The following is a 15,523-nucleotide window of genomic DNA, read 5'->3' as shown; positions in this document are numbered from 1 at the left end:
GGGGTAATGTCTGGAGAGTATTATGTCTCTGAACAACCAATGATACTATACACAGGTGGCCAATGTTATAAATATTTGTTTTAAAATGTGTAACCCACCGGTTTTTATAAAATAACACTCAAAACTATTAATAAAATACAGAAAACAAAACAAAAACTGCTCAAATAAAAAACCAAAAAAACTCAACATGAAACGGGGAAAGAACTTTTTGAGCCCAGTGGTTTGTTTGTGTCCAGTTAAGAGAAGATGACAATTCAAAAAATAAATAAATCATTTGCTCTTCTACACATTTAATTCTCCAGTACATTCTAGATACATTCCATCTTTAATCTTTCAACAATTCTATGAATGTGTCCTTTCCTCTTATGATACTTTATGGCTATATCCGCTACATATCCTGGCGGGTATTTCTATATGTGGGTATGTTTATGGTTCACCCACAGTGACAGGAATATATTTCCAAGAATAGCGATTTATCTATATTGCGTCCTTGCTGTGCTCCTGCACAATTCTAAGACCATTATCATCTTTTGGAAACCTCAAGCTGCCACATATTTTTAGGAGTGTAGAAACCTGCCTCCCACTCCCTTATTGAGGCATTCGCAAATAGCAACAAGAAAATGAAAAAGAATGAGAGTAACATTCTGCAGTGTGCTCGCACCCATATGCCTTCTTGTTTTTACCCCCTCCAGACAAAATAACTCCAAAATAATATCACTTTTCGGGTGCCAAATTATTGGGGTTTGGGGTTTTTTTTAAAAGAAAAATCCTAGCAATGAATAAAGCATTGCTTGGAGCAAGGTCCTACTGTGCACCGAACAATCCTTTTACTAAAATGGCATGATGATACTATGACAACAGTTGCCATGATACATGTGAGTGACTCTTCAGATACTTGCGATCACTGCATCCAAGGCTGAGCTCACATTGGTGTTTTTATCAGAAATTTGACTGTGAATTACAGTGGTGGAATGGCCGCTTGCCTCTGTCTGTGGGCTGAAGACAGTTGCAGTTCAGCCTGTGTCGTGACAACAAACGTCCACCCAAGATCAGAGCAACCAGGGGAGAAGAAGAAGAGTTTGGATTTGATATCCCGCTTTATCACTACCCTAAGGAGTCTCAAAGCGGCTAACATTCTCCTTTCCCTTCCTCCCCCACAACAAACACTCTGTGAGGTGAGTGGGGCTGAGAGACTTCACAGAAGTGTGACTAGCCCAAGGTCACCCAACAGATGCATGTGGAGGAGCAGAGATGCGAACCCAGTTCACCCGATTACGAGTCTACCGCTCTTAACCACTACACCACACTGGGAGGACGTCATTTCCTCCTCCTATGAACCCCAATGATTTCTGAGAGCTCACCCACAATTCTAGCCAATCGCGGGTGAGCTTGGGGGTGTGGCTTGGTGAGTGGACTGAGTGCAACCCTTGCTCTCTGGCTTCACTCTTGTCTGCTCTCTGGACATAAAAGTAAGCTGCGTCCTGGCATTTCTCTCAGTTAGAGCTTGGAGGGTCCAATTCGAGTGGTGGATAGGGCTTAGGGTTGGATCCTTGAGTCTGGCTAGATGGCACAGTTGGAATCCTGACAGTCCAGTGAATCAAGGTATCCCATTGAAAGCATCCACAGTAGAGGCGCTTCTGTTCACATGCCCAGAAGGGGCCTGACAGGCCATAGCTCCACCTAGGTGATCTCAGGCAGGGTCACCCTGATTTGGTGTGTTCCATAGGGTGATCCGTTATGCCTTAGTTAACCATGACAAGATAATCAACCAGCAGTTGGGTTGGTTGATTCACGATACACACCCAATGCTTGCACCAAAACTTGTGAAACTGTTACAGTTTTGGCTTGTTTAAATCCTGTGTTTATTGCAGTCTGGGGCTCACCAGCTATGGCTCCGCTGTGCCTTGGGCCTGCAATGCACATCAGAACTGAAACATGCACTATCTGCAAGAGGCTTAACTACCATGAGAACGATGCAATGCAAGATGCTAAAGGGAAGAAGTAAGCACTCCAAGAAATAAACACCAAAATGTATTCTCAATCATGTTAAGCGGCACCTGTAATTTCACCATTTTCTATGCTTGTAGTATTTGAGTTACGCGTTTGCTGGTTCCTTCATTGACTACCTTGGCCTAACTGGTGAATCACTTCCCAGCATCAGTGATCAAGAGAGCAGCTGGAGATTGTTTATTGCAGCTTCAACCTTTACAAACATACTGTGGGATGAGGAATAGTTTATGCAACCCAATTTCACAGTTGGAAATATCCTTCCTTATGCAAAATCTTATGTTATAATAAAAAAGGCTGTAACTTTTTAATGATATCATACATTCTGCATCAGCGCCTTCCAGAAATGCTAGCTTTGAGAAAATAAGATACTTGCCTGCAGAAAAAAATGTGTTTATAATCTCTTTTGTATTTTCAGAGGCAAGATTGGAGTCAGCTCATATCTGGATTATTGCAGATATGTCCAACCCCTCTGAGATATAACTGATTAGTGCCAGGGTGGAGAACATCTTCCAGATGTTGTTGGACTCCAGTTTCTATCGTCCTTGATCATTATGGCTGGGGCTGATGGAAGTAGAGTCCGATAACATCAGGGAGGGCCACAGACTCCTCCCCATTGGATTAGAGTGTTAGACTTGGACTGCATAGATCTGAATGTGAATCCCCTCTCAGCCATGAGCCTCATTTGGTGGTCAAGTGTCAAGTTCTTCTCCCTAACCTATCTCACAAGATGGCTGGGAGCATAAAGAGAGATATGTTTCAGACATGCTGCACTCAGAAAAGCAGAATACAATGGTGACAAATAATTAAAAGCACCTGAGTGCTTTTGAGAAGAAAGGCAAGAAAGGGGAAATGTGCAGCTCCAGATAAATAGCATGTACAGTATTAGGCTTAATATTATACTTAGATGTAAGGACAAAAGCAATTTGTTAAATATTTCTTTAACAAATTTAAAGAATTTAAATTTAAATTTAGATTATTAGTTTTGAATTCACAGACGCAACGGGCTTTGTATGGCTCCCAGTCAACATGGTGGATGTATTAAGCTGAGAGTTCCCACAAGCAGATTTGGCCGCCAGTCACTTCAAAGTTAAGCATCAAGTACCCTTGCTTTTAATAATAATAAAAAATGAATGTCTAAATTTACATGCCTAAATCCTCTGTAACTAAGAGATCTGAAACAAACATTCCTCAGTATGGAAACCACTGAATTAATTCCAATTCAGACCCCAGATCCTCCAAAGTTTGGGCCTGCTCAGTTAAGCCACTTTCTCTGCCTTCTCAACCTACTTCTTTACACCATCTGAATTTATTTGATATTGGTGGTATCAGGAACCAGAAGGGCTCTGTTAGACCCAATGTTGCAGGAACCCTTGGAAGCCCACTTCCCATTACTTTTGACACCACACTAGGAATGACCTGGAAAGTTCAGGTTCCTAGTACTTAAACATTGCTAAACTGGTGCTCTGTCCACCACCGCTGACCCTGTGGACAAATAAGAAAGTGAAGTGGGCTGTGGCAGAGAATAGGGGGGAGAAAATCGATTCAGTTTGCTTTGAAACCCAAATCAAATTGACACTTTCCTAAACAATATGAGAACAGAAACTCAGGCATCCTTTGAAATTCACACTTATCCGGATTTTGCAATGCAGTTATCCAACTAAATGCTGACAAGAATGCATATATTGGGGGGAAATGTGCATTTAAATGAATGTATCAGTGAAAATGTCATTAAAAAATGCATTGTATTAGGCTTACATTGCTTGCAATAATGTCTACATTAGCCCAAACGACATACTAAAATGTGTTTATGGGGGGTGGGGGTTCACGCTAAAATGTTGAATAATTTTCATGAGGACTTTTCAAATAAAATAAATCACAAATTGCTGCAGAAATGTTGAGAATTGCATTTAAGATTGGAAAAAAATGGAACCCAAGAGAATAAAAATGTACAGATCCATCCATCTCTAATGGAGGAAGGTGGCAACAGAAGAAGCCTATTTTGCTGCACATCTGAGGTGCAAAGGAGCTGAGATTCAGAATGAGTTTGAAAACAGAATGATTTTCTTCCCATTTCAGGGATGGGATTAAATTGTTCTACCTGAGCTCATTTCAAATTGAGCAAGAGTAAGGGGAGAAACTCACCCATCATTACTTACAATTTCTTTCCTCATGCAAGTTCTGAACATTTATGTATTTATTTAAGACAGTGTATAAATGTCTAAATGGTTTCATGCCTGCTGTGAGTGTAGGGGGAGAGGAGCTGTCTCCAAGTTTATCTTTTGTAAAACACCTATATAGCTATAGGGCTGCCAGTTAATTTTGTAGTAATATTTTAACAAACACCTTATAATATTCAGTGTTTAGCATACAGGGATGCAAAAACTGCAATCCCTTGGGAGTCATCAAATTACAGAAGCACTTACTCCAAAAGAACTGCACTGAAGTTATAGCTGACAAAATGCAAAACGGCCGTGCTTGATTCAAATAAGAATTCTCAGTATAGCTACCATTTTTCTTCCAGGCAGGCTCAGGACAAAAGGTGCAGCAGCAGTGGCAAAATGCATAAGTTTCATTACCTCAGACCACTGTTTGTCTCTTCATCAGAAGACAGTCCATTGCAGACATTTCCAAAGGAACTGCTTGGCTTCAGCTTGGTGTCCTCTTGGTCTGGAGTCGCCTCCCGTTTTTTCCTCCTACCAAAAAACTTCTTAAAAGGCTGGAATTTGCTTGCTTTTTTCTTGTCTGCAGAGAACAAGACAAATGCACACAGGAGCTTATCAACACTGCACCTCTGAGCACCCTTGGGTGAGCGGAAAGGCAGTTATAGTTAAGCACTTGCCAAGGAAGAATGAGGCCAAAGAGCAGTCAAAAGTCTAAGCAAACGTTGTGCTTGGAATTTAAATGTGTGCCTTCCACTTAACGCCGAGAAAGGTGCTGTATATCAAAAACAAGACTGGAGGCATTAAAAACTGAAGGCCCTGCACTGCAAAAGCAAAATGGAAAGCATTAAAATATCTGGCTTCAAGTTTTAAAGATTCACACTTGGGTGTCAGGACCAGACTAATATTTAGAAGGCGGAAAAGCAGGATTATATGCACCAACCAGTATGCTGCAACACTGTGGGGTTTGACAGTAGAATTATTATTTTTGTTGCTGAAGGAATATTACCTGCAACAGATACTAAGCATCAGAGTATGGAAGGGGGAGTTGCAACTAATTTATTATTTAAATTTCCAGAGGGGTAGCCATATTAGTCTCTTGCAGCAAAAGCAAGAAAAGTATTGTGGCATCTTAGTAGGCTAGTGCGTTAGGTTTTGTCAACTAAAGGCCATTTCATCCTGAGTTGCAGGTGCATATATACATTGGGGGAAGGGGTAAACAGCAAGGTCAGAAGGAAATTAAATTCAGAAAAGTACAGGCTGTGACCGTAACCTTATTAACAATGGCCTATCACAGAAAAACAGTAATTAGAACACAGACATCCTGGCATTGGTAAGACAATTTACACCTGTGGTTTGATAAAAATCCATTGTGTGGATTCACAGACAGCATTGCGTCTGCCGAAATGGAATGCAGTCCGTGAAAGCTTAGGCCATGATAAATTTGTCAGTCTGGAAGCTGCCACAAGGCTCATTGTTCTTAATATTTAAATAGTGATATCAGTCAGTATCACACAGTTGGCTTGGCTAATGACAAGGTGGGGCAAAGATGGAAGGACTGGGCAAATATGTTGATTCAAGTATTGCTTGTTTGAGTCAAAGCTATTCCTCAGGTTTGCTTATGGGCACCTGGGAGGTAGCTTCCTCTTATCCCAAGGCAACTGCTGCCTCTCTGTGTTTATGAGCCATGATACCATTTACGCTGTAATGGCATTTTGGTAAATAAAGAACCACTCCCTAGTTAGAGAGTTGTACATTTAACTCAATTTAGACACCGGTGAGCCTAAGTTAGGGCTTGACAACTGTAGCAGCCCAGGATCTCAATTATGTCTCGGAGCACATATAAGACTGAGTCATTGGTTAAGTGCAGATGCTCAAACAAATCACATTGTTAACGTGGGAAAGTTTCCCTGCTTAAATGTGTGCAAAAGTGCAGGGATACTATGGCGAGCCTTGTAGTACACGACAGTATTCTGTAGCTGGCGTTGTTGCTTCAACCCTAATGGTTGATTAGCTCTGCACTGCTGCAGCTTTTGGTTGTTGCTTCCTGCTTTGTCTTGATGGAAGCCAATGGTTTAATCAATACCTTATCACGGTAATAAAGGTAATTCATACTGATAAAGGCATTGTTTCCAAAAGGTTAATAAAGCATCCCCCACTTCCTCTTTTTGGGAGTTCTTTTAGGAAAGAGGGAAAGGGTTAGAAAGAAGATTGTGTTGCTATTAAACAGAGAAACTATTATATGTAATTACACACACAAACAAACACAAACACACCAATCACCCAACACACAGAGATGGCAATTTCAGAGTTTCTTACTCTGCGGTTTCATACATAAGTAACAACGAACTTTCTATTACAGTGCAGCAATCTGATCATCATGCAGTTAAACTGTGGACCCCTTTTGGGCTGGAGGAAGATTCCAGCCTCAAGCTTCCTCACCCCATTTCCCCGTTTCTGTCCAGTATTTCCTAGAAATGAACAGTCATTTTCTTAATATTAAAAAAGTGAGTCTAAATTTTATTTACAAATTAAAATGCATACTTAACAGCACACATCATACTTTTCAATACTTTGAAAACTCAGGAAAACTGTGAAGGAATAAATACTACAAAACACGTAAACAACACCTGAAATAGAAACTATACATTTAAAATCTGAATATGAAGAAAAAGCAGGAAGGACAAACATTTCTTTAAGATCTAGCAATGAGACTCCATAATAGCTTGGAAGAATCCCATTCTTACTCTGTAACACCTGCTGTAGATGGCCATACAGAAGACCAATTTAGTAACCAGGTGGTTAATGTAGGGAAGCCTTATCATTGGATTAGACCCTTGACTTTTACCACATACAGTGGTGCCTCAGTTTTTGAATGTCTCCATTGACGTATGTTTCAGTTTTCAAATGCCATAAAACTCAGAAAGAAATGCTTCCGTTTTCGAACACGCTTCGGAAGTCAAACGGCTTCCGCTGAGTGCATATGTTTTTTTTCAATTTTCAATATATTTTTCTCAGTTTTCTCTATTAAATTTGCAGACCGCCCTTTGTGCCTCAGTTTTGAAAAGTTTTGGAACTTGAACGGTCTTCCAGAATGGATTACGTTCGAAAACCAAGGTACCACTTTATTAGAATACATGGCTACATAACTATCACACTATGGTTTCACTAATACTGACAAATGAGCAAATGTGTGGGTCTATGTTTCAGTGACGTCTTTATCACGTTTCCAGGTCATTTCCAGGTTCGGTGTGATGCGGTCACACACATATTGAAAAAGCGTTGGCTTGGGGGGGGGGTTGCCTGTATATTCTTTTAAAAAACTTGCTATTTTAGTTCTGTAATTCAAAAAAAGAAAAAAAAAAGAATAGCCCTACCAAAGAGAGAGGGAGAGAACGCTTTATCCATAGCTGTCAACTTTTCCCTTTTCTTGCAAGGAATCCTATTCGGAATAAGGGAATTTCCCTTAAAAAAAGGGGGAAGTTGACAGCTATGCTTTATCCCATACCAATAAATTTATGCAATCTTTGTCTTGCTGGAGATAACTATTAAAGAAGCTGTCAATTTTGCATGGTGTGCTTGAAACCACTTTGTTAAGCCGGTTGTCGCTAATGGCCTGCCAAACAGGAGCTGAAGAGAATAACTCCACGGCTTTGCCAAATTTCTAATCAGATGCAGATGTGCAGTAACATTTACATCACTTGCTAGAGCATTGAAGACCGTACCACACCTTGCTATATTACTACTTGATAAAGGGTTATTTGAATTTGCCTATAAAATTCCCTCCCAAAAAAGCACTAGCAATGATAGCAGCTACAAGTGATAGACTGAGGAGAAGAATCTGGAAAACACTGCTGCCCAGGATGATGATAATGATTGTTGTTGTTGTTGTTGTTGTTGTTGTTGTTGTTGTTGTTATTATTATTATTATTATTATTATTATTATTATTATTATTATTTGCCCACCAGGATCACAACTTTGCAAGAAAACAGAGCCATGAGCTATGCAGTACCACAGCACAACAGCAGCAGATGGTATTCCGGATCTGTTCTTGCGTGGGCAACATAATCTGCCTATAAATCTCATCTTATTATTGTGAGCTGCTTCGAGAAACACTATGTTATACAAATATTGTAAACAAACACGGCAACAGCCTATATTTCAATTTCTTAAGCCAGTCATTTTCATTTTGCAAAGATCAAATAAATGCGATGGCAAGCACACCTGGGAAGTATTGGGGTGCCAGAGTTTTGTGGGTGCAAAATTCAGGGTACTTCTGTGTTCAGCCCAGTTTAATCAAACCTTGATTTATTCTAACTTTTACTAAATCCAAGAATTATGGGTGCCCTTGCACCTTCAAAACTCTGCCACCCCAAAACGTAACTGGTGCACTTGTGTTAAACCATATTAACTGTCAGACATAAAAATCTTTGTTTAATTAAATTCAAGAAGGAAATGGAAATAGCATGAAACTAGATATAGTATTTTTCCATTTTTCTGTCTGACCCATAATCCCATTACTAAGCAATATCACAAAATAAAGCATCTGATCTCGCAACAGATTGCAATTCCTGTGCCTCTAATACTGCATTACTCAAACACCAGGGACAAATTAATGAGAACATTACAGCTAAAATCACATTACCCTTCAAAATGACTGGCAATATTTTTTAAACCCCCCCCCCCATATAAATACATTTTTAAATACGAAATGAATTTAGAAGATTCTAAGAAGGTTCACATGTAACTTAAACCATGGATTAGGAACCCAATCACTGCATTTTTCCATCTATAAGGCGCCCCACATATTTGCGGCAATAACCAATAGCCAGCCAACTCTCAGCACCATCCGTGTATAAGACGCCCCCTAATTTTTGACATTCTTTTTTAGGGAAAAAAACCTAGTCTTATACATGGAAAAATACGGTATTAACTGGCTTTTTGTTCTCCCTCTTCCCTCTCCTCTGGCGTAACCAAAAGGAGAAGCTTCTGCTTATATTTTAGATTAGGGGCCTTTGGCGTCTTTCAGAGAGTCTGTTACTCACATTTGCTTTGGGAAATGTGCAGGCTTTTGGCTCGTTTGTGGGGCGTTCCGAGGGTCGCCAGTTTTTCAAATGGGTATGTTGTGGCGATGATAACAGTTCCTTACATTTCCAATGTGTCCCTGGGCCCCAAAAAGGTTGGGGGACCCCTGTTCTACCACCCTATAAGCCTCAGCTGTGTGCCACACCCATGCCTTCAGAGAGAGATACTGTCCCCAGGAATACATCGCTTCTAAAAAATATATTTCCTGTAGAGATAACTTACCCAATGTCACCTCACAAGACCTAAAGACCAGAGAGCTGCAAAAAATTTCAGTGGTTCCCTCTCTAAGAATGAGGGGATGTCAGAAGAGGCTCAAAGTTGTCTAGGTGATATGTGGCTGAAATTCTATAAGCGCACTCAAGTATTGACCAGAAAACAGGAAAAGTACCCTAGCTGTTTAATCTTCCCTATTTTGTGGATGTTACTATTGCTTCTGAAAATTATACAGATCCCTAGTGCAATTTGTTCTAGTAAACCTAATACCAACCAACACATACAATAGGAAAATAAATGGCTCACCAAGATTAAAACTGACTAACCTGAAACAATATTTGATTTATATAATTTTTACTATGTGCTTTCCACTCTCAAGCTAAGTGAATAAAAGCTCGGGGTCAAGGCCGACTTTCTATAGCCACTGAAGAACACAGGATAAAAATAATTCAATGCAAATCAAAGAGGCCTTTAGAAGCAAATTCCATGACCTAAGGCTCCTGTCCTTCACATTTGACAAGCACGTTCCAGTATTTTATGCAGTGTTCAATAAGCAACATGTTTTATCAGTGCTTGCCATAAGAACTATAATATCTCCCCAATATATTCCTGCATTTTCAATAACAAGTTCTGCCGCACTGCCTTTTCCTCTGTCCCCATTACCTTTCACTGCCATATTTCACACCCACTCTTAGCCCTACTGTTGTCAAAAGGGAAAGGAAGAGCAAGAAATGGGTATGTGTGGGTGGTTGGGGATACAGAATTAACTCCTCTCTCTCATTCCTATATTCGCACATTTCTTTTAAATTGTCAGTCTTTCATATTTTTGCCTCATGACAACATTTGAGGAAATAATATAGCATCCTTAAAAACAACCAGTTGATTAAGCTCAGTTTTAATAATTTCATAATTTAATGATGAAAAACCATTTAATAAATGAATAAATGTATCAACCCATTACTTGAAGTAAACACTTCTCTGCACATATTGCTGGGTCATGGTTTATCAAACTATGGCTTATTTGATCGTCTGAACCCAGCAAGCTAACTTTGGCTTGTTTGTTGCCAACAAAAAACAATTTGAAGCTATTGTTTGTTATTGACCTACGAACCTTGATTTGTTTTATCTACAGCTTGGTGTTATGTGTGAATCCCAGATGCTTACCACTGAATCCCAGATGCTTATCAAGCAACAAATGCATAAGCAGCTGCAAAACAAGCTATCGTTAGTCTGACCATCAATGGGACCACTTGTGGTTAACCCATAGTTTTTTTAATAGATATGGCTTGGCTATATGTACAAGGCCTTTTCTCCTTCTGGAGGGGAGGTGTTGTGAGCGGGAGACGATTCCTGCACCACGCAGGGGGCATTCTGCCCCCTGCCCCACTCACATGTCTGGCGCGCCACACCCCCGACTGAGCACCCAACCGGGGGGGGGCTTGGTGGGGGCGTGGTTTGCTGCTCAAATGCAGCTGCGCCAGCCATCCTGCCCATTCATTCACCTTTTGCCTCGAGTCACCCACCCGCCACTCCCTGTTAGGCTTAGCTCTTCTCATGACCTTGCTATGGACCTATGGTTGGTCTCCCAGGTTGCCCAGGGGGCCTGGTAGGAATTTTTTCCAACTGGCAAATTGGCACCGGCCTTTTGGTTTTTTCCCCCTACCTCGTAGCAATTGTCACAACTTTCTTGGTATTTGGCGGTTAGGCATTGGAATGTGTTGTTGGTGTGTGGAAGGGCAAAGTGTGGCCATCGCCTACCCTTTCAATTTTGGGTATTCCGTTAAAGGAATCCGGCGGCCGTGGATCCTGTCCGATGCCTGTGTGGCGGGGGGCCATGGCACGACCCTCGGTGACATCAGGGGAGAGCTTATAGTTGTATTAGCATCAACAGGCTCCCCCTGCTGGTGGTTAACCCCTCTGCAGACTCACCCCTCTCCGAGTGGGTGGACTCAAATTTTTCGTGGTCCAATGCCTAAGCCAATACCTTCTCACATGCTGTAATCAATAAAGTTGTGGCCTTTTCTTGCCCATTAACCTTATACACTGTGTCCACGTGTCTTTATTCCCCCAAGCGGGGATCGGGTCCTCGAATCACAATCAGACTGCCTGTGTGTTTTATAAATGCAAAAAAAATGTTTAGTGTTGGGTAATCAAAAGTCACAGCAAATGTTTGGCTAAGTTTGATGGGAGTGGCATACCCAGAGCTGATCTAGGATAAGACGAAAACATGGTGCTGACATTAGAAAATCACTTCCCTACAGGCAGTGTAGGCTTGCGTGTTGCTTTTATGGACAGTAAATTAACTGTAGATTGTCTCCTTATGCATGATCCAACCTCCTAGTTTACTCTACCCACCCTCTGCACCCTCATCCCTTGGCTCAGACAAGGTGCAGCAGCCTTCAGCAGCACAGTCTAGCCAGAGAGCCGTGTAAAACATTAATAAAACAGCTGAATTTTCTCTGCTTATGTGTGGGAGTGTTCCAGCAGACAATATAACTGGGAGCCGGCATAGATTTTTCCTGCAGCAGTCACATGCCAGGCTGGTTCGCAATAAGTGAAAAATCCAGTTTTCAATGGCATCCATTTGCAACCATTTGTTTATGCAAACATTTCTGATATGCCAGCACTGAATACCAAAGATTTGTAGAGGCAGATGTAATTCTACAGCTATGAACATCTATCTTAATTGTAAATCTCTGGAAAGAGAGAGTGAATGTTAACATTTATCGCAAGCAAAAATTCCATATACAATAAAATTATAATTTTAACTGCCCTTGTTTTTCTAGCTATCAAACAACATCAGATTACTGTCAAAGAGGTTGCCAGATTTCCCACGGCATGCTGGGAAAATCCCTTTATGTTCTGAATGGCTGCATTTTCCCTCATCTCTCTTTGTACACGCAAAGCTTTTTTTTTAAAAAAAAAAAAAAACCAAGAAGCTATGTAAGCAAAAGCATTCAATAGGAAAACCTACTGAATTTAGAAATAGATTCGCACAGTCATTTATTCAAAGGCAACGTTACTACAGTACTTACAGCTTAACTATGAAATATTAACTTAAGAATGGTAAAGTTGGAACTGTAATCATTTTGGTATAGATACTCTGAAACAACTTTGGTTAATATTTGGTTAATAAACGTTTATTGTTGCTTTATTTTTTATGTAATAGTTGCATGTCATAGGCTTTTATTTAAACAAAGATATAGCTCAATGACACAAATAAAACAGCTTAGAGATGAAAATGAATAAAAATAAAAACTATGTTAAAAAATTAATAATGGTAAAGCAGGGCTCTTATTTTTCACGATAGTCCTACTTATTGAAAAATTGGTAAAATATCTACAGTGACATCTCGGTTTTCGAATGCCTCAGTTTTCGAACGTTTCAGAACTCAAATGCTGAAAACTCGGAAGTGTCTCAGTTTGTGAATGTTTCAGAACTCGAATGGACTTCCAGAACACATTATGTTCAAAAACTGAGGTACCGCTGCATTGTGAGCAATGTTTATATGTGAAGGGAGAACTAGCACACTGCATAATTCCATGGAGTCCCCTATTAACGGAGCTGGGCAATCATAGGTCGTGGGCAAGTTTTGCTCACTGCAACGATGTTCATGGTGCACTGTTAAATTTCCCCCCATAGGAACAGGTTACAGTCATGAGTATGTAAAGGGGTGTGCTTGGAACTATTGCTATTATAGGAGCTCACTTTGTTTCCTACCTGTGGTAACCTAATATTCTAGGAAGAAGTCTCACATGCCCCCCAGCCATGCCTCCAAATGCTCTCCCATTTACTTCGGCTCCTCATAGAACTCAATATAGGCCTTTGAAATCAATCAGTCACTATATCAGTGGTGGCAGCTGCCTACTGCGGCTGGTGGGGTGAAAGGCAGGAGCAGGTAGGACCAGGGGTCACAACAGCCATTTTTGTCTGTTTCTTGTCATAGTTCTTTGCCTTTGCTTTAAACCAAAGCAAACGCAACATGCCCAGTCTTTCTGCTGCTTCCTGAGCAGTCTCAAAAAAGGTATTTTGGCTCAGCTCCCTTGTCTCAGAATTGCAGAATTCTGGTTGACAAGAGCCCTGAATAAATTGTGGTTGGCCCAGGGGCACCAAGAAATATTTTGAAGTGCTTGCAGGAGATTGGCTGAGGGCATAGGTTTAGATTCTAAAATAAACCACTTGATGCATTCACTGTGTCCCTGTCGGCTAGGTATTGGCCAATCTGAAGGAAAGAAGGCCACTTGGTGGGTCTGAATATTCTCCCTGAATATTTTAAGATCTCTTCCTCTGAAGAGTTATGGAGGCAGGGTTAGGTCATGGCGACTGAATTTCATGCTCTTTATTCAGCTCATAGTGGTGAGGAGGAATGGAAGTTCCCCCAGAATGTGTCTGCTTTATATACATTATTTACACAATGGGCCACATGTGATTGGCTAATTCCGGGATTCTCCTGTAGGCCAATCGTATTGCGGATTCACTTCCATCTGGAGTGGATTGGGTGGCTCCTGAGGACCAATCAGACTGCTGCATTCTGAATCCTATTGTTCTAGGACCAATCAGACTCTGCATTTTGGATCCTATTCAACTCAGTACATAACAGCAATGCAGGCTCCAAGAAGGAAGACAGGCAGAGAATGCATAATTACAATGTGGGAGAGGGTGAAAGGAAGAGTTGGTCTCAAGTTCTGAGCTTAAAGGGCGGGGCAGATCTTGATAATATGCTGCTCTGTGCGAGGTCATTTGATGCCCTCCCTCCAGCCCAAATGGCACTGGCTTAAGCCAGGGTTTGGGAAGGAGGAATGAGGCTGTGGCAGCATCTTAGAGCCCTCTTCTAGGACCCTGTCTGAGCCCCCATGTCTCCTTCTCAAAGTTGGGTAAGTGGACTTTGGGAAGGTGCCCTCCTTGAATGAGTGCCCAGTGCAGCCACGCTGCTTGTACTGCCCTAAATCCACCTCTATAAAGGGGAACTGTGGGGTTGGGGGAGGCTGCTGTTGCTGTTCCTTTTGCTTTTATGAGCCAACCACCCATTTGCCCACCCAGTGGCATAGCGTGGGGGGTGCAGGGGGGGCCGGCCGCACCGGGCGCAACTTCTGGGGGTTAGGGTTAGGGGGCGCAAATTACTTGCCTTGCCCCGGGTGCTGACAACCCACGCTACGCCACTGTGCCCACCTTGTGTATGAAAGGAGAATATAGGGGGCTTTTGTGTGTGTTTTTAAAGCAAACAATGTCTTGCCTATTTAAAAAAAAACAAGCGACCAGGAGTGTTGCACAAAAACTACACAGAATGCAAAAAGAAAAGAAGCTTGTTCTTAAAAGATTCATTACAGTTTAATGTGTTTCGTCTTGTTCAGGAAATATCCTACAAAGAATTTTTAAAAAATGGAAAGTCAGTCACAGACCACAGACATAAGACAGTTGTATACAGTATTATTTAAAATGCTCAAAACACTGGAAAGATAAGTGTTTTGAAAAGGAAAGAAATTCTAGCCAGCATTTAAAAACTGTATGTTAATAGGAAAGCATTTCAAAACTCTCAATTACAGCGCAAAAGTCAGTACTTCTCATGGTGCGGGATAGAAAACAGCTATTTCATGGACGCTGAAAGTTTGAGATATTTGTTGCACTAAGTTTTGAAATGGTAACTTATTAAAGTTTACTTAATGTTTTTTTAGATGTGGACACACCTAGCTTTGCTCCAGCCTCTCCTCTAACCCATTATGAGCTGCCCAAGGGCAGAGGCGATGGGGAGGCGATGGAGAGGCAGAGGGATGCTCCCTTGCAGCTGGGGCAGCTGTCGTTCAGGATAAGCACCGACTCAGCCTCCTCCCTGAGCTCTGGAGCTGGCCAGGAAAATAGGGACATTCCGGGATCAAATCAGAAGCAAGGATGGCTTTCATCATTCTGGGACTGTCCCTGGAAAAATCAAGACACTTCCAGGGCGTGAAATGCGTACTCCATCTATATCAGTGGCTATCGAAAGCAGTCAGACATAAATCAAAACCTGCAATCACACCATCTCCACTTACGTTTGGAGAATTTGGGATACTTCACAGCA

At 41.3% G+C, this 15,523-nt stretch overlaps 1 protein-coding gene across 4 annotated transcripts in view; it reads right to left on the bottom strand.

Annotated features, from left to right (window-relative positions):
* Window positions 1-15,523, bottom strand: part of CRACD (capping protein inhibiting regulator of actin dynamics) — a 118,056-nt gene that overhangs the window by 45,785 nt on the left and 56,748 nt on the right. For all 4 annotated transcript variants that reach the window (XM_082238011.1, XM_082238012.1, XM_082238013.1 and 1 more), the window contains one exon: window positions 4,587-4,752. Coding sequence is in view for 1 of the 4 variants with exons in the window: in XM_082238010.1 (XP_082094136.1) it covers window positions 4,587-4,752 (166 nt within the window). In the remaining 3 variants the exon portion in view is untranslated. The remainder of the gene's footprint in view (window positions 1-4,586; window positions 4,753-15,523) is intronic.

The sequence above is a fragment of the Podarcis vaucheri genome (genome assembly GCF_965113315.1).
Source record: "Podarcis vaucheri genome assembly, chromosome: 9".
In the NCBI taxonomy this organism is placed as follows: domain Eukaryota; kingdom Metazoa; phylum Chordata; class Lepidosauria; order Squamata; family Lacertidae; genus Podarcis; species Podarcis vaucheri.
The sequence above is the reverse complement of the archived record's forward strand: the minus strand, read 5'-3'. Positions and strand labels throughout refer to the sequence as shown.